Consider the following 22720-nt stretch of genomic DNA (forward strand, 5'->3'; position numbering starts at 1 on the left):
TCTCCATCCCTCCCATTGCTATCAATCCCTCCCTGTCTCCTCCCCATCTCCTTCTCTTCTCACCATTTCCCTCTCTCCTCCCCATCTCCTTCTCTTCTCCCCATCTCCCTCCCTTCTCCCCATCTCCCTCACTCAGTCCTCCCCATCTCCCTCTCTTCTCCCATCTCCCTCCCTTCTCCCCATCTCCCTCCCTCTCTCTCCTCCCCATCTCCCTCCCTCGCCCTCCTCCCCATCTCCCTTCCTCTCCCTCCTCCCCATCTCCCTCCCTCTCTCTCCTCCCCATCTCCCTCCCTCTCTCTCCTCCCCATCTCCCTCCCTCTCCCTCCTCCCCATCTCCCTCCCTCTCTCTTCTCCCCATCTCCCTCCCTCTCTCTTCTCCCCATCTCCCTCCCTCCTCCCCTGACACCTCAAAGGGAGAGTCGTGACTCTCCCCAATCCTAGGAGGAATTGGCCCCGTTCTCACATGGCTGCACATGGACAGACTTGTTCTGTTCAACTTCAATCAGTACATTCCCATTATTTTTATGGAGGTTTTTAAATCAATAGAATACATTGGAATTGCTAAGAAAGTGACCCCAATTCCCAATTCCTTTGACTACTTTGCACACCAAAAGATTGAAATTCAGCCTATTCAGTTCTCTGCACTTTCTATGGATTTTCCATTGAATTAATTGAAATGGTTGTGACCACAATTCCAATTACGTTTTTGACTTGAAACCCAATAGCTTTTTATTTTACATAGTACAAGTCACAAGCATATTGATAAAGCTTTTATTATTATAAGTAATTCATAATTTCACAGAATACTGCATTGTAACATAACAACGGCAAAAAATATACTCTAGTGAATACTCAAGTTGTGCTTTAAAGTCTACTCACACAGTTTTGCTTCCATGTCAACATGCTTCATAGTAGAATCTCCTTTATCCCCACAATACTGTCAACTCTATTGTTCACTAAGAAAACAACATGAACCATGAGAAAACAGTGTCTGCTTTATTACCAGCATGCAAAACAGCAGTTCATGCATCCGCCTTATCTGCAATATGGACTTCTGAGGACGCAGACGTTTCTAACGCAGGTACTGTAGCTACTTCATTCACTGTGGTCCAAAATGTTTTACAATGTATGAATATTAAGAAATTTAGCAAAATCTCAACAAACTCGTATAAAAAAAAACGAACGGGGGTGTTCTATACATTCCGTCATCGATAGTTGAACGCTCATCTGTAGGGATGTCAGTTTGGTTGTTCGTTTTTGCGTTTGTGTGTGTCCCCCTCCATACAAATGCTTTGAATTATACAGTTGCTTTACAGATGCACGCCTCGGAGGCCACGCATGCACAACGAAAAGAACAAACAAACGAATAGAGCAAAACAGTAAACTTTTCAGTTAGTCAGCGTAACATGCTGTCTGTTGTAACGAGGGTGTTGGGCCCCTCCACTCAGGGGGCAAACGTCCTGGAAGACTCCAATTTGGGTTTGATACCCTTGTTGTTGTAGTAGTCAACAACCTGGTTGGGCACTTCTGCTAGGACAGTCTTCGCCAGCTCTGCAGGTGAGCCCTGGAGAGGGACAGAGAGAAACCTGTCACTTCCTGTAACACTCAGATAACCCTCCCAGTTCCTCAGGTAACCTCCCAGTTCCTCAGGTAACCCTCCCAGTTCCTCAGGTAACCCTCTCAGTTCCTCAGGTAACCCTCCCAGTTCCTTAGGTAACCCTCCCAGTTCCTCAGGTAACCTCCCAGTTCCTCAGGTAACCCTCCCAGTTCCTTAGGTAACCCTCTCAGTTCCTCAGGTAACCCTCCCAGTTCCTCAGGTAACCCTCCCAGTTCCTCAGGTAACCCTCCCAGTTCCTCAGGTAACCCTCTCAGTTCCTCAGGTAACCCTCCGTTCCTCAGGTAACCCTCCCAGTTCCTCAGGTAACCCTCCCAGTTCCTCAGGTAACCCTCCCAGTTCCTCAGGTAACCCTCTCAGTTCCTCAGGTAACCCTCCGTTCCTCAGGTAACCTCCCAGTTCCTCCGGTAACCCTCCCAGTTCCTCAGGTAACCCTCCCAGTTCCTCAGGTAACCCTCCCAGTTCCTCAGGTAACCCTCCCAGTTCCTCCGGTAACCCTCCCAGTTCCTCCGGTAACCTCCCAGTTCCTCAGGTAACCCTCTCAGTTCCTCAGGTAACCTTCCCAGTTCCTTAGGTAACCCTCCCAGTTCCTCCGGTAACCCTCCCAGTTCCTCAGGTAACCCTCTCAGTTCCTCAGGTAACCCTCCCAGTTCCTCCGGTAACCCTCCCAGTTCCTCCGGTAACCCTCCCAGTTCCTCAGGTAACCCTCCCAGTTCCTCAGGTAACCCTCCCAGTTCCTCAGGTAACCCTCTCAGTTCCTCAGGTAACCCTCCCAGTTCCTCAGGTAACCTCCCAGTTCCTCAGGTAACCCTCCCAGTTCCGGTAAAGACTCACATGTTTGAAGTTGCGGAAGGGGACGAACTGGACGATGTCTCGTAGGCAGGGCTCCCCCTTGGGCGAGCGAAGGATCCCGTCATCTCCATCCAGCATCCGCATGTCACTGAAGTCAGCACTTCCCACGCCCACGATGATGATGGACATGGGCAAGTGGGAGGCTTGGACGATGGCCTCGCGGGTGTCCGCCATATCTGTGATCACTCCGTCCGTTAGGATAAGCAGAATGAAGTATTGCTGCAGAGATAAAGGAAGGAAGTCAATGACTGGGGAGCAACGTGAGAGATTAATGCCTGTGGGGTTTGTTGGAAATACATGTTGAGCATAACTCGAAAACGCTGCGCAAGTCTCCCATTGACATTAATACATGATTTAAGCGAAGGTTCAAGCTATGCTCCCAATTGATTGGTTCCAAGGAGAAGAGGACGACTGACAGCTAGCTTACCATGGCCTCCTTGGTGTGCATTTCTTGTGAAGCGGAGCTGGCTACTTTCTGGATGATGGGGGCGATGTTGGTGGGGCCGTAGAGCTGAAGCTTAGGAAGGCAGGTTTGATAGGCCTCCACCACACCTTGGATACCTACACACCCATAGACATATGTTGGGAAAACACAGAATAACACACACAGTAACACTCACATAGTCATATACTTCTGGAGAACTCTGGGTATTTGGGGAACACAACGACCAACACCAATGCACACAGGTGTGAAGGTATCTTTGTGGAGTAATTGAGCCCCATGATATTCCATGATATTTTTCACTTTGAGGGAAGCAGCCACTCTGTGAATAGTTAGTCAACTTCACAGCTGCATTGACTTCTATTTATCTCTTTTCACCACTACAGGGATCTCAGCAGTGGCCTCCCATCAGGCCGAGCAGCTGAAGTAATGCCATTTACTGATTGAGTGGGCATTTGAGGTCACACACACATCTTTGGAGAATTTCACTTAATTAAAAACCCCCTCCATCATGACCTCAGTGTGCGTGCACACGCGCACACACGCGCACACACACAAACACCACATGCTTCGTAAACAACTAGTGTAGACTAACAGTGAAATTATAGAAAGATAATACCACGAGGAATGAATACACAATGAGTAATGATAACTTGGCTATATACACGGGGTACCAGTACAGAGTCGATGTGCAGGGGTACGAGGTAATTGAGGTAGATATGTACATATAGGTAGGGGTAAAGTCACTAGGCAACAGGATAGATAATAAACAGTAGCAGCAGCGTATGTAATGAGTCAAAAGAGTTAGTGAAAAAAGGGTCAATGCAGATAGTCCAGGTAGCTATTTGGTTAACTTTTCAGCAGTCTTATGGCTTGGGGGTAGAAGCTGTGTGCCGGGTCCTATTAGTTCCAGACTTCGGTACTGCTTCCTGTGCGGAAGCAGAGAGAACAGTTTATGACTTGGGTGGCTGGAGTCTGCCAATGTTTAGGGCCTTCCTCAGACACCACCTGGAATAGAGGTCCTGGATAGCAGGGAGCTCAGCCCCAGTGATGTACTGTGCCGTACGCACTACCCTCTGTAGCGCCTTGCGGTCGGATACCAAGCAGTTGCCATACCAAGCGGTGATGCAGCCAGTCAAGATGCTCTCAATGGTGCAGCTGTAGAACTTTGAGAATCTTTTCAGTCTTCTTCATGACTGTGTTGGTGTGTCTGAGCCATGCTAATTCTTTAGTGAGGTGGACACCGAGGAGCTTGAAGTTCTTGACCCGCTCCACTACAGCCTTGTCGATGTGGATGGGGGTGTGCTCGGCCCTCCGTTTCCTGTAGTCCACGATGAGCTCCTTTGTCTTGCTGACATTGAGGGAGAGGTTGTTGTCCTGGCACCACACTGCCAGGTCACTGACCTCCTCCCTATAGGCTGTCTCATCGTCGTCGGTGATCAGGCCTGTCACAGACGTGTCATCAGCAAACTTAATGATTGTGTTGGAGTCGTGCGCGGCCACGCAGTCGTGGCTGAACAGGGAGTACAGGAGGTGACTAAGCACACACTCCTGAAGGGGTCCTTGTTGAGGGTTAGCGGGGCGGATGTGTTGTTGCCTACCCTCACCACCTGGGGTCGGCCCGTCAGCAAGTCCAGGATCCAGTTGCAGAGGGTGGTGTTCAGTCCAAGGGTCCTGAGCTTAGTGATGAGCTTGGAGGGCACTATGGTGTTGAACGCTGAGTTGTAGTCGATGAACAGCATTCTCACATGGGAGAAGACAGTGTGGAGTGCAATAGAGATTGCGTTATCTGTGGATCTGTTGAGGTGGTATGCGAATTGAATTGGAGTGGGTATGCGAATTGAATTGGAGTGGGTCCACACACAGAGAGAGACTTCATTATCAGTGACAGGCTCTCCTTAGGGGACGAGGGTGTGAGTGTGTGGAGGGGTGCAGACATCTAGAGGTCTGATTACTGACCACTATACCGCAGACATCTAGAGGTCTGATTACTGACCACTATACCGCAGACATCTGGAGATCTGATTACTGACCACTATACCGCAGACATCTGGAGGTCTGATTACTGACCACTATACCGCAGACATCTGGAGGTCTGATTACTGACCACTATACCGCAGACATCTGGAGGTCTGATTACTGACCACTATACTGCAGACATCTGGAGGTCTGATTACTGACCACTATACCGCAGACATCTGGAGATCTGATTACTGACCACTATACCGCAGACATCTGGAGGTCTGATTACTGACCACTATACCGCAGGCATGTGGAGGTCTGATTACTGACCACTATACTGCAGCCATGTGGAGGTTAGGTCTGATTCCTGACCACTATCCTGCAGCCTCAGCCATCAAAACGGTGACTGGAGGACTGGAGAGCCTTCGAGCTGGAAGACATTCTCACACACATACACTACATGACCAAAGGTATGAGGACACCTGATCGTCGAACATCTCATTCCAAAATCATGGGCATTAATATGGACTTGGTCCCCTCTTTGCTGCTATAACAGCCTCCACTCTTCTGGGAAGGCTTTCCACTAGATGTTGGAACATTGCTGCGGGGACTTGCTTCCATTCAGCCACAAGAGCATTAGTGATGTTGGGCGATTAGGCCTGGCTCACAGTCGGCGTTCCAATTCATCCCAAAGGTGTTCGATGGGGTTGAGGTCAGGGCTATGTGCAGGCCAGTCAATTTCTTCCACACCGATCTCGACAAACCATTTCTGTATGGACCTCGATTTGTGCAGGGGGGCATTGTCATGCTGAAACAGGAAATGGCCTTCCCCAAACTGTTGCCACAAAGTTGGAAGGACAGAATCGTTTAGAATGTCATTGTATGCTGTAACGTTAAGATTTCCCTTCACTGGAACTAGGGGGCCTACCCGAACCATGAAAAACAGCCCCAACTATTATTCTTCCTCCACCAAACTTTACATTTGGCATTGCACATGGTGATCTGCTCGGCCATGGAAACCCATTTCATGAAGCTCCCAACTAACAGTTATTGTGCTGACGTTGCTTCCAGAGGCAGTTTGGAACTCGGGAGTGAGTGTTGCAACCGAGGACAGACGATGTTTACGCGCTACACGCTTCCCGTTCTGTGAGCTTGTGTGGCCTACCACTTCGTGGCTGAGCCATTGTTGCTCCTACAAGTTTCCACTTCACAATAACAGCACTTACAGTTGACCGGGGCAGCTCTAGCAGGGCAGAAATTTGACGAATTCACTTGTTGGAAAGGTGGCATCCTATGACGGTGCCCCGTTGAAAGTCACTGAGCTCATCAGTAAGGAAATTATACTGCCAATTGCATGGCTGTTTGCTTGATTTTATACACCTGTCAGCAACGGGAGTGGCTGAAATAGCCAAATCATCTCATTTTAAGGGGTGTCCACATACTTTTGTATATATAGTGTATCTTATACAGGCACAAACACCGGCATGTACACACACTATTTAAAAGCAAGTGTCAGCTTGCCACTCCCTCTACCCACAATAATGCAAACTTTCACCCTCAAACAGATATCAATATCAATGGTAGGTACAGGCACAAAGGAAGACAGTGTTGACTGAGCGTGTGTGTGTGTGCATTGGTGTGTGTCCGCATCTAACAGCATCTGAACGACAGTCAGTTTTCCTGCATGAAAAACTGTGCAAGCTATGCCCTCTGCCTTGGGAGGAGGGCTGGAAGCTTGCCGGACAGAGGAGCACTGAGACTGATCTATTCTTGGCTGCTTTCCTGGCAAGAAGCTCTGGACAGGATCAGAACCTGTCTGGCTGCTCTCCACCCATCCAGGGCGCCCGCCACTCAAAACAAGCAAGCTAATAGAGTGACACGAATACAAGGTAGAAAGTGGAGGATGAGCTGAAAAGCTGAAGAAAATAAAAGCTATTCTTATAGTCTGTTCTTATATAGTGTGTGAAAAAGTGTTAGGGCTGTGTGCAGGTGAGCTGGATAGATCACATGAGATCAACTGAATTAAACTTGGAAACTTTGTAACATATTTAACTCATTCTATGAGAATGAAGCCTCACTTTGCAAGTAGAATCATATTCACTTGATAATGATACCTCTAATGATACCTATACAAAGCAAAGTTTATTAGATGTTAATAAAAAAAACATGCAGTTTCTCATAAAAGTTTATGTTCAAAGTTCACCCAATTGGTGTTTGTGCTGTGAATGTAATTTGATTACAGGGACAAGGATCTCTCCAGAGTTTGAGTGAGAAACATTGTCATTTATATTACCTCAAATCAGAGTATGTCTCAATGCAGACAGACTTTCATATTCACATTTGTGTTCTGTCTCTCCCTGCGCGCCTCACTGTCTCATTACTTTTCTGTCTAAATCTCTCTCACAACCTCATAAAGATACACAAATGATATGTTTACACCACCTGTTCAACCTATTCGATGCAGCATTGCATTTTGTTTATGTTATAAAAACTTTCTGTGTCACGCCCTGGCTCTGGGGACTCTTAAATGTTGAGCCAGGGTGTGGATTTGCTATGTTTAGTTTTTCTATGTTTTTGTTCTAGATCGTTTGATCTATGTTGGCCAGGGTGGTTCCCAATCAGAGGCAGCTGTAGCTCGTTGTCTCTGATTGGGGACCATACTTAGGCAGCCTGTTTTGCACTAGTCTTGGTGGGATCTTGATCCGTAAAGGTTTGTTGTGTTATAACCTCAGGACTTCACGTATCGTTTGTTTGTTGTTTTTGTCGTTAAGTACGTTAAATAAAAGTATGTACGCTTATCACGCTGCGCCTTGGTCCGTGTCTTCAGTCAACGATCGTGACATTCTGTCTAGCTAGCAGCTTTAGAAAAGTATTTCTCTCCAGGGAGTTATGTACTAAACATTCAGAAAACATTATTTCTCTCCAGGGTGTGAAGTGTGTACAGCCTGCGCAAAAAAGCAGAGCTCATGCCTTTCATGCAACTTTTTTCAAATCATCATTAGTCTCATCATGCCGCCTTAGAATGTATTAAAAATCTAAACATATAGCCCAACGTTTGTATCACAACTAAAGTTACATAAATAACTCTAAATTAAGCATATAGGAGTCCCTGTTTCTTTGTTAACCGCTCAACACAGAATAGCGGCATGTGCACACTCTCTCAAATCGTTTGGGGGAAATATCCTTTCTATTTTATTCAGCTATGTTCAATTGTATTCTTCATACTATAAAACAATATAAAATAATGCCATGGAATTCTAAGCAAATCTTGTCTGCTAAATGACCTAGTGTAGCCCACAGCCATATGGCATAGCCAGATCAGGGCCTAACATAAGGACAACTCAGAGTATGGTATTATGTTCTTCTGAAATAGATTACATTTTCTTCATATCATGTTTCTTCAGACCTGTCTAAAATAAATAATGGATTTATTGTGATGGTATAGGCTATATTACATGGATTTATTATACTTTTTTAAATGTAGATGTTCCAAAGGTCTGCATCAGTGACTTGTAGGCTAGGCGTGGAAGCCAGGAGATGCTAAACGTGTTTATGTTCATTAATGGTCAATTACTGTGAGACCAGCAGTTATTTGCTTGACCATCACTGGCTGACAAAATGTCATGACCGCCACAGCCCTAGCTGCATGTAGCTACGTGTGCACATTTGTTCATACTCTTTTCTAGTTAGTGAGTTATTAGCCCAGTTATAGCTAATTTGTAGTCATAAATGTGTGAGTGATTGCCTCCTACAAGAGCACAAAATGTGAACATTTCTAGCCATCTTTGAAAAGCCAGTGAGGTAAAGAGCTTTATGTCTTAAAGGGGCAGTGTTGTGTTTTGAGACAGGCTTGAATAAGCTAAGTAGCCAATAGACAGAGGGTAGCATAATTTGTCTGATTCGCTGTAATATTGGTTTAGGAATAATAATGCGTTTTATTTTGTAAAGTGGTTTCTTCCATCAAACAACATTTTCAGTCACCTCCTTGTCTGAAGGACAAGTGGATAAACAGGTTAATGTCAAGCCCTGCATGTTTCTTTCAAAAATCTTATGGAATGTAGGCCGACATAAATCTTTTTTTTTTTTTTTGTCATTTAGCAGACGCTCTTATCCAGAGCACCTTACAGGAGCAATTAGGGTAAAGTGCTTTCCTCAAGGGCACATCGACAGATTTTTCACCTAGTCGGCTCGGGGCTTAGAACCAGCAACCTTTCGGTTACTGGCACAACGCTCTTAACCACTAAACTACCTGCTACTGTCGGCTGAACGATAGACCCACTATTTCCATGTTAAAATGTTATGTGATGCATTTTCTCCATTGTTTTTGATGGTAGGCCACTATGGTAGGCCTACATTATGATCAAATAGCCACAGTAGCCTACTTGGACACTGTTAAAACAGTAAATTAAAGCGGGTACAGCCTCAGTGTTCACAGGAAAAGTACGCCGAAAGTTGCACAGAATTTTCACAACGTTCAAGTTTGCGCTCAGCAGACCTGACATTTGCTCAGTGTTGAAGAAAATGAGGGAACATTGCCAGCAACCCTCCCGATTTTCAAGATCCGAACTGTCAACCCTCCGGTTGCTGGCTCGCCTCTCTAACCGTTACACACCCCAGTGTCTGTGCGGTAGATTTCCCCCTCGGGGCTCATTAGCTGACTACAGCACAGACCTGGCCTCTCCTCCAGACATGATGTCCCTGTGGGGCAGTCAGGGTATTTTACAGTAACAGTTAACACTAATGTCGGGAAAGGAAGGCTGGCTGCCACCAGGTTGATTTACATGTGTTGATCCCCTGTGGTGTGATGGCAGCAGCTTCACCCAGGTCTGTTTGTGGGACTTTATGCAAGTCACCTTTGGCTGTTCACCCAGGCCTGTCTGTGGGACTTTATGCAAGTCACCTTTGGTTGTTCACCCAGGCCTGTCTGTGGGACTTTATGCAGGTCATCTTTGGCTGTTCAACCTTTTCCTTAAGCCATTTAACTCACTGTTACAACTTTTTTAGTGATGCATCCCTACAAAGTGTTTGGGGCCGGAATGAAGAGAGTGTGTGGTAAATGCGGTTTTATTATCTGGTTAATGTGTTATTAAAGGTATATATGTGCTTTCAATATTTAATAGCCATTCAGTGCAAGGGGAAATTTACCCCAATTTTGCCAATTTACTGTAACCACCCACCCCAGAGCTAGTGATGAGCATTTGAAATAAAGCATTTTGACAGTCTGTGATTTCAAAGGCAGGGTGAACCTCTAATCTGTTTGAGGCGAAGCACCTACCTGCACATTCTGGGTTTTCCTCATTAAAATTCACTGCAAAATCGTGGGAAACCTGGAGGAAGATGAAAAATATGATATTTTGATCACCATGGAACAGTGAGACAAAGGAGCACACACACACACACACACACACACACAGACGCAGACACACACACAGACACACACACACACACAGACACACACACACACACACACACACACACACACACACACACACACACACACACACACAGTTGGCCAGAAGTAATCAATCAAACAATCACATTTTAAAAATCAAAATTCCATGGATGCATTTTTGTGGGTTGGATTATTAGCATAATTGCAAGCCATGCTACCCCCCCACCACCCCACACACAGCTCGCTGGGTTAGGCTGACCCCCCCCCCCCCCCAGGCTGGACCAGAGACAGTATAATGTGTCAGCCAGTGGTAGCATCAGTCACCCAGGCAGAATGTCAATTATTTCCTGCTGGGTTCAGTTTAGTGACTCAGAAAGTCAATCCAGCAGTAAAGAGCGCTGGGCTGGACGGGCCCATTCTGTGTGACAGGACAGAGCAGAGCGGGGGCCAGTCGAGGGTAAGCGAGGGCCAGCGGGTGGCTTCCGTAATCACCACAGAAGCAGGAGAGCAGAGCCAGAGTCTCACCTCGTCTCATCTCGCCACAGGAGTGATTACTGACAACCTGCTGAGGCTGAGCCATAGCCCAACTCTGTGAAAAATACGGTTGGAAATTACCTTGAAGTCGGGCGGGATCCGAGCGCCAAAGCCAAACGCTGGGAACATTTTGTCACTGGATTGAAATGCATGCAGGGACAGAAAACAAAAGAGTGATTAGAATTTGAGCGATGACACACTTGATTCTGAGCCGGTGATCATTATCTGAAACAAATACCCATAAACAAGTTCATTCCGCTGGCGACCCAGGACTACAATGGGCTCTAAATGACTTCTCATTTACATAACCTCTGAGTCACTGGAGAACTAGAGTAAACTTTCACATACAAACTTTCAAAAGTGATTCGATTTTTTCAGGAGAGGAGGGATCAACATTGAAGTCACGAGCAACAGTCATTGCACAACATTTTACATAATACCTGTTAACGAGTGCTTGAATGTGATTGGCCTCACCTGTCGTAATCTTGGCAGATCTCCCCTACCGCGACCAGGGCTTTGAGGTACTCGTTAGGCTGGTAGGGATGGATGTAGTGTAGCGAGCAGCTGTTGTGAGGATCCCCGTTTGAGGCGGTGAAATCAATAGCTACCTGGGAAGACAAGTGGCAATCAAAGGGGAGTTTGACTCCAATTACCTCAAATGTATGCACCTTCCCTTTACACCTTTCCCTCACTCTGACACATACATCATCCCCACCTCTCCCTCACTCTGACACATACATCATCCCCACCTTCCCCTCACTCTGACACATACACCATCCCCACCTCTCCCTCACTCTGACACATACACCATCCCACTCTGTCTGCTCTGCCATCCTCATCTACTCTGTTGGGCTTGTTTCCCCAACCACCCCCCTCTCTCTCTTTCTCTCTCTTTCTCTTGTTATCGCTTTATTTTTCTAATTTAAAATCAGTAATCTTTTTGATTCTCTCTCACGTCTGTTATCCATGGATAAATTGCTCCTCGTTAGAAACGGTTAGAGGCAGAATGTTTCTCATCTGTTGTTTAGCCTGGCACAGAGAGAGAGCCTAACACTCTCGCCAAGGGATCTGAAAGAAGTATGGAGCCCATTTAAAATGTCAACATCAACCACGGTCGCCTTTTACGTGGCAGGAATAAAAGGAAAAGTTAGTTGGTCATAAGAGCAAACATTTCCTGATCAATTAAGCGTACCTCAATAAGATCTCCCTTGAGACGTTGTTTCGCACAAACACTATTTACAGGCGGGGGGCAGAGGGCATCCCTTAGCCAGCAAAACAACAGATAATTATAACCAACATGTTCACAGCTTGGAGAAAGTGACTCTTGAAAAGCTGAAGCTAATGGCAGAGGTTTGCTTCCCAGGTGGTGAAAATTAACCATTCTAACTATCAGAACAAAAGAGGATTATTTGCATTATCTCCCTAAACTAATGCCTAGGCTTAAGCTCAGCAGGCTAACTCAGTCTTGTGGCACACAGATGACCCTGGTTAAAACCCAGTCTGTCACATATACAGCACCAGTCGAAAGTTTGGACACACCTACTCATTCAAGGGTTTTTCTTTATTTTTACTATTTTAGAATAATAGTGAAGACGTCAAAACTATGAAATAACACATATGGAATAATGTAGTAACCAAACACCAAAGTAGCCACCCTTTGCCTTGATGACAGCTTTGCACACTCTTGGCATTATCTCAACCAGCTTCATGAGGAATGCTTGTCCAACAGTCTTGAAGGAGTTCCCACATATGCTGAGCACTTGTTGGCTGCTTTTCCTTCACTCTGCGGTCCAACTCATCCCAAACCATCTCAATTGGGTTGAGGTCGGTGACTGTGGAGGCCAGGTCATCTGATGCAGCACTCCATCACTCTCCTTGGTCAAATAGCCCTTACACAGCCTGGAGGTGTGTTTTGGGTCATTGTCCTGTTGAAAAACAAATGATAGTCCCACTAAGCGCAAACAGATGGGATGGCGTATCGCTGCAGAATGCTGTGGTAGCCATGCTGGTTAAGTGTGATTTGAATTCTAAATAAATCACAGACAGTGTCACCAGCAAAGCACCCCCACACCATAACACCTCCTCCTCCATGCTTCACGGTGGGAAATACACATGTGGAGATCAACCGTTCACCAACACCACTTCTCACAAAGACACGGCGGTTGGACCAAAGGACAGATTTCCACCGGTCTAATGTCCATTGCTCGTGTTTCTTGGCCCAAGCAAGTCTCTTCTTCTTATTGGTGTTCTTTAGTAGTGGTTTCTTTGCAACAATTCGACCATGAAGGCCTGATTCACGCAGTCTCCTCTGAACAGTTGATGTTGAGATGTGTCTGTTACTTGAACTCTGTGAAGCATTTATTTGGGCTGCGATTTCTGAGGATGGTAACTCTAATGAACTTATCCTCTGCATAGAGGTAACTCTGGGTCTTCCTTTCCTGTGGCGGTCCTCATGAGAGCCAGTTTCATCATAACGCTTGATGGTTTTTGCGACTGCACTTGAAGAAACTTTCAAAGTTCTTGACATTTTCCGTATTGACTGACCTTCATGTCTAAAAGTAATGATGGACTGTCATTTCTCTTTGCTTATTTGTGCTGTTCTTGACATATAATATGGACTTTTACCAAATAGGGCTATCTTCTGTATACCACCCCTACCTTGTCACAACACAACTGACTGGCTCAAATGCATTAAGAGGGAAAGAAATTCCACAAATGAACTTTTAACAAGGCAAACCTTTTAATTGAAATGCAATCCAGGTGACTACCTCATGAAGCTGGTTGAGAGAATGCCAAGAGTGCGCAAAGCTGTCATCAAGGCAAAGGGTGGCTATTTGAAGAATCTCAAATATATAATATATTTTGATTTGTTTAACACTTTTTTGGTTACTACATGATTCCATATGTGTTATTTCATAGTTTTGATGTCTTCATTATTATTCTACAATGTAGAAAATAGTTTTACAAAATAAAAATAAAAACAAAAAAAACTTGAATGAGTAGGTGTGGCCAAACTTTTCATTGGTGCTGTACGTCACCCAACTAAAAAGATAATCATGAGGGCAGTGACATTTTTTAAGTCATTTGCATATTGTGTGGATTTGAATACATTTTGGCATCCTGTGTGTGAATGTGTGAGGCATGCATGTCAGTCTGAACTCACTGTAAACTGGATCTGACAGCCTCCCATGATGTAATCCAGGAATGAGTGCATCTTGATGATCTGTGGATGGGAGACAGCAGTTGAGGGCGGGAGAACTCAGCTATCCACAGTGAGAATTGGCTCCAATCACTTGGGGATGACATGATGGACACAGTAACTGACCATTTAGGAGCATCTTACCCTTTATTCCAGCCTATTAGAAAGCAGCTGGTGTAGCATGTTAGCCATTAGCTTTGAGACAGCAGCTGGCTGTGTGTGTTCTCCATTATGTCTCTCTTACAACTGGTGTCACATGTTGGCCAGTGTTGGGAAATACCAGAGAGGAAGAGGCAAAGCGAGAGGATTTACTCCGGCCCAAAATCTGTGTGCGTGAGATAAGCCTTTTTTGTATGGAGGTCTATGACAGCATGTCGAATTACGAGAGGCTTATTTAATCTAACAGAAGTTAAATAATGTTTAGGCTGTTACAAATGTACTGATATAAGTGGATGCATGTGGCATTCCGGCAACTTTGAGAAAGACGACTTAGTTGTGCCTGTTGTTCACGCGTGTATCTGCCCTCTCATTAGCTAGAATGGTCCCACCTGATCTCGCCTCCTCCCACCTGCCTTCCATCTTTGAGGACATGTCTTTCCTTTGTTAGAGTGGTCACTCGACTATCTTATCAATATAATAGATAATCTTGGGAAGTAGTAATCTGCCAATAAAGACACTGAGAAAGGCCAGCACTTATTTAATGGGAATCTGTCTGCATTTAAAAACAACATTAGCTATTCCACGGTGTGTCCATACAGACATAGTTATCCCCAAAATGACACTAATTTTAAGGCCATCTGTGGGTTCAGCAGATGGAAGAAATGTCATATTAGTCAGATTCCATCTGATCACAACCTTCCTTCACATCCATAACAGCAACAGGATGATAAATGTTCTAGAACCGTCTGCCAATCAGACTAAGACATCAGGTTAGAGAAAGTGGTGGGTGGAGGAAGGAAGGAATGAGTGTGTGAATGTTAAGGAGACAGAGAGAGAGAGAGAGAGAGAGAGAGAGAGAGAGAGAGAGAGAGAGAGAGAGCGTTGTGAATCACCTTGCACTGATTGAGAATGACGATACCAGAGTTCTTGTAATTCTTCTTCTTGATCTGATACTTGGAGTTTATACACTCCCATTGGACCTGTCATTGATCAAATCAAAAAACAAGTGAGACTAAAAACCACAATAAGTATAGTATCATCCTTACAGTATATGACTTGGTAGAGGGAGACTGACAGTGCTAAACAGAGATTCAAAACATCATAAAAAAACGACAGAATTGATAGACTATATCGTCCCACTGGATAACATGGAGCCATGGTAGTGGAGGCCAGACAATAGAGTGAAATACAACAATACGATCCACAGCAATGAGAGGTGGCAAGGAAATGGTACTGTAGAGCGTGCTAGGGAGAATAATTAGCAAAGCCAAGCAACAACAGCCTGAGGAGGTTCGGTTTCTGGGTCGTTTGTTCGTCACTAATGAGGGGAGCATTATCCATTCATGACTGTACAGATTAGCCCAGTCATTTCAATCTGCTGCTCAAAAACAAAAAACAACTCCTGTGTTAAAATCTACCACCTTTCCTCTAAGAGTCATGGGAGAGAAAAACGAAATATCAGTCACCTAATCGTCTCAGGGACAGTCTGCCCGTGCTTTTCTCAGTCTTTCACTTTAGCTTACAAAACTAATGATATAACCATTATCGTAAAAGTGGATACCCAATTAGTTGCAGCTCCATGAATTATTGGCAGATAATGGGTAAAAAAACTAGATATCGCTATCAGCCAAATCACTGGTTTCAGTAGGAGTCAGCACTCCTTGTGTATCCTATATGTGGCATTGGAATCGAATGGAATGGGCCTTACTGTAACGGGTTTAATGCCAGCAGGTCCTGCAGTCTTCTTAAATTCCACGAAGGAGCCAATTAGTGGTGTGAACGGCCTTTAAAAGCTTGCTGCCTTTGAGGCCCGAGCACCGTAGGGTTTATTTAGACTACGAAGCGAGCCACGTTGTAATATAATTAGCCCAGATGCCTCAGCCTGGAGCTCCTTCTGTGTGCTAATGAAGACACAGCTGTCTGCCTGAGCACAGGGCCGGTCGGCGTGATGAAGGAGAGCTGTCCAGTGATGTACGGCCGTGCGGGTCGTCGCCTGTCATCTTCACAGAGAACGCCAGTTAATTAAATGCATTTGTTCTTGTTCTTGTTCCAAGGGAAGCTGTTCTGTTTGCAAAACTCTGGACACTAGGCAAATGTCTTTAAAAAGAAAACACTAGCACATGGCTTAAACCAAAAGGCATTGTGCAGAACTCATAAATACCAAACATAAAACATAAAAGTCTTACAACAGTCTCCTCAAACTGTCTCTTTAAGTGGTGATGAAGGCTGATCTCTATTAAAAGAGTAATCTTGAAGACGGGGTAAAAAATACATCTGTCTATATCAAAGTGCCATCAAGTGAAACCAAGTTAAAGTACCCTTTGACCTTTCAAACATCACTGAGAGTCATGGCTCAACGGAAAAGTGTTAACGGAATCTTTGGGATGTCCCAAATATGATGTCATCCCATTGAAGTTGAAATTTAAAACGGTTAAGGTAAGGGTTAAGGTTAGGGTAAGGTAAGGTAAGGTAAGGTAAGGGTTATGGTTATGGTTATGGTTAAGGTTAAGGTGAGGGTAGGGGTTAAGGATAGGGTTTAGGGTAGAGACGTCCCAAGGATCCCGGATAGTACTAACCATGGCTCAATGGATCAATTTCCAAGCATTCTGAGCTGGAAGGAAACGGCAAGGATTCTTTCCCAAACACACCAGGCAGGACAGAACTTTCACTCTCCCACACTCTTGTCCTCCATACAGTGAAGGAGAGAGTGCTGATTTCGGAATTACACCGGCACAGAGGGAGAGAAAGAGGAGACGGTGGTTACCGGATGGTGGGGAGGCTCCTGGTTGAGAGAGATCCATTGTCATTTGTTTGGTTTTTCATCAGGCTTCTGTCCTACTCTTCCCTGTGGAGCACTGATATATCCTCATGAGATAAATATCTCCTCCAGGAGCCCCAAATGGCCCCAAATGGCCCCCAGAGAGAGGAAGCTACCCTCTGGTCACATCCCCCAGAGAGAGGACGCTAGAAAAACCTGGAGTTGGATGAAAACCAATCTTCAGTCGGCGACCAACATGAGCTCTGCCTCTCTAACCCACTTTCTCTCTGCTCTCCCACATCCTCTGGAGAGACATACTTTCCAGTGAGTACAGAACCATATCAGAGTCTGATTCCTACAGTCTGATAAGTCTTAAGTATATAATAATTACCATGTTTCCAGATGAGCTAGTAAAATGAGTAGGTAGATGCACACCCCAAAAATTGTTTGTGACTTAATTTTTTACATTTTTCTCATTCAACAAATTCCAGATGCTACAAGCATGATGATAATGAAAACATATGGAGACGTCTAGAAATTATCATTTTACAAACCTGATTGATGCCCTCGCTACCTAAAAAAAAACAAAAAACACTTATAAACCTGTACAGCCTACCTGTCTCCCATCCATTGCCCCTCTCATCTCTTTGAATGTGGCCTGATATTCACCAATAAAGTCGTGCTTCCCATTGGAGTCCCAGTCCCACACCGTGCACTGAGAGAGAGAGAGAGAGAGAGGGGAGGGGGGAAGAAGAGGGAGAGAGAGAGAGAAGAGATGGGAGCAAAGACAGAGAAAGAGTAGGTTAGAAACAGTGATTACAGTTAATGATCAAATACTATGGTGTCAACACGAACGTATCACCTAATCTATCTGTGAATACTGCAGTAGAACAAGATGACCAGACTGAATGTGACCAACTATGTGGTGCCATGTAGATTCTGGCATGGTTGAAAGCACCTCCTCTGGTGTTCATACTCATTACAACTCACTGGGACCAGTTTGAGAAAACTAGAGCAGACTCCCCTGCGACGCTACTCCATTAATAAATCAGTAAGGGGACATTACTGGAGTGATCAAAATTGTATGGTCTCATGAAATATGGATTTGAGGATGTGAAAGAAGGCTTTTGACGTAAGAGAGATAGATAATTGAATTTGTGTGTGTGTGTATTTTTGTTTTGTTTAACATTATACATTTTTCAGATCTTGGTTTCATCAGACCAGAGAATCTTGTTTCTCATGGTCTGAGAGTCTTTAGGTGCTTTTTGGCAAACTCCAAGTGGGCTTTTATGTGCCTTTTACTGAGGAGTGGCTTCCGTCTGACCACTCCACCATAAAGACCTGATTGGTGGAGTGCTGCAGAGATGGTTGTCCTTCTGGAAGGTTCTCCCATCTCCACAGAGGAACTCCAGAGCTCTGTCAGAGTCACCATCGGGTTCTTGGTCACCTCCCTGACTAAGGCCCTTCTCCCCCGACTGCCCAGTTTGGCCGGGCAGCCAGCTCTAGGAAGAGTCTTGGTGGTTCCACACTTCTTCCATTTTAGAATGATGGAGAACACTGTGTTCTTGTGGACCTTCAATGCTGCAGACATTTTTTGGTACCCTTCCCCAGATCTGTGCCTCGACACAATCCTGTCTCGGAGTGCTACGGACAATTCCTTCGACCTCATGGTTTGGTTTTTGGTCTGACATGCCTTGTCAACTGTGGGACCTTATATAGACAGGTGTGTGCCTTTCCAAATCATGTCCAATCAATTTAATTTACCACAGGTGGACTCCAATCAAGTTCTAGAACCATCTCAAGGATGATCAATGGAAACAGGATGCATCTGAGCTCAATATTGAGTCTCATAGCAAAGGGTCAGAATACTTATGTAAATAAGGTATTTCTGTTTTTCTATTTTTAATAAACTTGCAAAAAATTCTAAAAACCTGTTTTCGCTTTGTCATTATGGGGTTTTGTGTGGATTGATGAGGATTTTATTTTATTGAAATCATTTTAGAATAAGGCTGTAATGTAACAAAATGTGGAAAAAGGGAAGGGGTCTGAATACTCTCCGAATGCACTGTATATACCAGTGTGGCAGTTGTACTAAAGGCATAACATTTCTTAAAGAATCAATGTGCATCATTAATTAAAATGACATTTGAACAGGTAAAGAGGTATGCTTAGATAGCATATGCAGAAAAATATATATACTGTATCCCTTCTATTTTTTTACTTCTTTTATTTTTTTACATAGAATTAGGCATAATGATTTTTGCTCGAGGATTGCAGGAACAAGCTGTTTCAGTTGTTTGAAAAATGCTAAATCCTCAGAATTCCGGAGGGGGGCTGGCCAGGATGCAGTGGTTGACAGAGTCGAAAGCCTTGGCCAGGTGGATGAAGACGGCTGCACAGTACTGTCTATTATCGATCGCGGTTATAATATATTTTAGGGGGCATGGGCAAGTTGCAGCGGAGGGTACTGGGGTAGTGGTAGCCAGGTGGAAAGCATGGCCAGCCGTAGCAAAATGCTTGTTGAAATTCTCGATTATGGTACATTTATCGGTGTTGATAGTGTTTCCTAGCCTCAGTGCAGTGGGCAGCTGGGAGGAGGTGCTCTTATTCTCCATGGACTTTACAGTGTCCCAAAACTTTTTGGAGTTAGTGCTACAGGATGCAAATTTCTGTTTGAAAAAGCTAGCCTTTGCTTTCCTAACTGCTTGTGTATATTGGTTCCTAACTTCCTAACTTCCTAAAGTTGCACATCACGGGGGCTGTTCGATGCTAATGCAGTACGCCACAGGATGTTTTTGTGCTGGTCAAGGGCAGTCAAGTCTGAGGAGAACCAGGGGCTATATCTGTTCTTAGTTCTGAATTGTATAATTTATTGTATTATACAGTGTGTGATAATGAGGTTAACCTGAGCTAACATTAACAGCATCTTGTGAAAAGTCCAATTGGAGTGGAAGACATTTTATGATCCATTAAACCTAGAGGCATATTAACTCCACAGATAGTCATTCACTATCACTGCTTTTGACACCCACACACACATCCACCCACACCCACCCACACACACCCACCCACCCACACACTTCCACCCACACCCCTAACACACATCCACCCACACCCCACACACACTTCCACCCACACCCCTAACACACATCTACCCACACCCCACACACACTCGGTCATGCTTAAGTGGATATTATGGCATGGAAATCTGACACTGGATTAAGGGGATCAGAAGTATTTTGACACATGCTTGTCGGCCTTCCGCATCTCTCTCCACAGCAACCCCACTTTCCCTCCTTAAGTAACCATGAATACTGCAAGGACAAGGGGGTCATTTCCCTTTAAAGGCCCTGTCTCAGCTCCATCCAGATACTCCACCAGGTAGATGGTGAGACTCCTCACTGCATGGGTTTGGCAATGAGGGCTAAATTGGTGTCTTTTCTGTACGATTCTCTTTTCCTCTGGTAAAGGTCAACAGATTGGGTAGCTGTCCAATTAACTAGAAGGGATATTCAGGGGGCAGGGAGGTTGAAGGGGAGGGCGGGACTATCAGTGGAGTTTCATCCAAACCTTTAGCTTCCCCCATTAACTAGACAGTGCTAGAAGAGCTGGGTCATATGGAAACTCTGCTTCCATTTTAGAACACTGACATCATCTACTGTATGGATTCTAGAGGTTTATATTCTCAACTCAAGTGTGCAGTTAAAATGACTAAAGAACTTCAAAGAACTTCTCACATTTCAATAAGATGCTATCTATGACTGAGACCCAAAGGAAGAGATAGGCCTACCGCTCTCCTTTCTAAGCATTTACATACTGTCAATGTGTTAGTTTAGCTGAGCATTCCATCTCACAGATTTGTATCATTTAACATGACTTTTAGATAGCCCTGGCTGGCAAAGGTCTTCATTTTGTTTTAGGAGGGTGTGGCTGAATATTATCTGTCCATTGATGGTTGTTGGGAACAATGCTCTTTGCTGCACGTTGATGTGTCTGTGCTTTCCAGCAATGACACCGTTGTGTCCAATAGTCACCATTGCCAGCCGTGCTTCCACTATAATGTTCCCTGACATGTTCTAAATGAGCTACCATTATGATGCTACCATTATGATGCTAGAATTATTTTACATTTACGTCATTTAGCAGACGCTCTTATCCAGAGCAACTTACAGTTAGTCAGTGCATACATATTTTTTTCTTCATACTGGCCCCCCGTGGGAATCAAACCCACAACCCTGGCGTTGCAAACGCCATGCTCTACCAACTGAGCTAGATCCCTGCCGGCCATTCCCTCCCCTACCCTGGACCAATTGTGCACCGCCCCATGGGTCTCCCGGTCGCGGCCGGCTACGACAGAGCCTGGAATCGAACTATGATCTCTAGTGGCACAGCTAGCACTGCAATGTAGTGCCTTAGACCACTGCGCCACTCTGAGGTTATGACGCTACCATTATGATGCTAGAATTATGATGCTACCATTATGATGCTACCATTATGATGCTACCATTTTGACGCTACCATTATGATGCTAGAATGATGATGCTACCATTATGATGCTACCATTATGATGCTACCATTATGATGCTACCATTATAATGCTACCATTATGATGCTACCATTATGATCCTACCATTACGTGCTACTATTATGGTGCCAGTAGGCAAGGCAGCATGGGACTCAGGGACTCTCCCATTATTCCCCCTTTAACAGAATGCATCATCATATCCCACAGGGTGGTCAATCCCAACAGACATACAGGAAGCGTTTTCCCTGAAACCACTGGTTATTAAGCAGTCGGTCTGTATCTGTTCAATCCTTATTTCAAAAAGGTTTTGAGATACCGTAGGTGCTGTTAATATTGGTAGTAATGTGGTCAGACAGTTTCTTAGCCATCAACGTTTAAATGCGAATGATCTCTTTAGCTCCATGTCATTTCCTGCCCTGGGGTTAATCACTGTTGGCTCCACCAACACACCTCCAACGCTACAGTGACATCACTTGTAACCCCTAAAGGGCACCACCGTGGCAACCAGGGCTGATTGAGATCTTGGGATGAAGAGGAGAGGTGCTCTTGGCAACATGGAGGGATTGGGACAAGAGGTAGGTGGGAGGGGAGTTGAGGGACTGAGACTATAGATCACAAGAGGTAGGTGGGAGGGGAGTTGGGGGGGGTTGAAGAATGGCGTTGAGAGCTTAACCTCCTCCCACCTCAGCACCACCCTCTCTATCTCCTTGACTGGAGAGGTTAAGAGGGAGGGAATGAAGAATAGAGGGAAGGAGAGAGAGCGAGAGAGAGAGAGAGAGAGAGATACTCAGTGCCCCTAAACACAATGAGCCACTGCTGTTGCCTAAATGTTTAATGAGAAAGTCTTATTTGTTTAGAGCAGGCCCTTGAGCCATTAGACTAACTGTAGTGTAATGATTTAGTAATGCCAGGGAGTTAGAAAGGGGGGAAAAGTCAATAATACACACACACACACACACACACACACACACGAGGCCATAAAGGAAAAGGGGAAAGATGCAGACAATGTGAGACAGAGGGAAGGGGGGCTGAAAGAAAACATGAGAGGGGTGAAAGAGGAGGAGTTATAAAGGTGGTGGGGGCGGGGCGATTGAGAGTCTCACTCTTTCCACTCCCCTGGTCTAATAGACATCCTGTATGATCAGGCCAAGCCACAAATGACTAGTCTATAGAGCCCTCAAACTCAACTCTGGACCTCCAAGCCAGTTCCACTGCATTTTTTCATTGTTCCCCTCTAATCAGGGACTGATTTAGACCTGGGACATCAGGTGGGTGGTAATTA

The 22720-nt window shown here is 45.0% G+C and overlaps 1 protein-coding gene across 1 annotated transcript in view; it reads right to left on the reverse strand.

Annotated features, from left to right (window-relative positions):
• Positions 1-1444: 1444 nt before the first annotated feature.
• Positions 1445-22720, reverse strand: part of LOC311126605 (copine-4-like) — a gene marked incomplete at both ends in the record, with an annotated part of 29720 nt that continues 8444 nt past the window's right edge. Inside the window, 9 exons of the mRNA XM_084200605.1 lie at positions 1445-1564; positions 2450-2686; positions 2895-3028; positions 10147-10198; positions 10879-10933; positions 11272-11405; positions 13961-14020; positions 15049-15135; positions 17530-17628. Of these exons, the coding sequence (XP_084056731.1) occupies positions 1445-1564; positions 2450-2686; positions 2895-3028; positions 10147-10198; positions 10879-10933; positions 11272-11405; positions 13961-14020; positions 15049-15135; positions 17530-17628 (978 nt within the window). The remainder of the gene's footprint in view (positions 1565-2449; positions 2687-2894; positions 3029-10146; positions 10199-10878; positions 10934-11271; positions 11406-13960; positions 14021-15048; positions 15136-17529; positions 17629-22720) is intronic.

Source organism: Coregonus lavaretus (genome assembly GCF_964263955.1).
Source record: "Coregonus lavaretus genome assembly, contig: HAP1_SCAFFOLD_1443, whole genome shotgun sequence".
In the NCBI taxonomy this organism is placed as follows: domain Eukaryota; kingdom Metazoa; phylum Chordata; class Actinopteri; order Salmoniformes; family Salmonidae; genus Coregonus; species Coregonus lavaretus.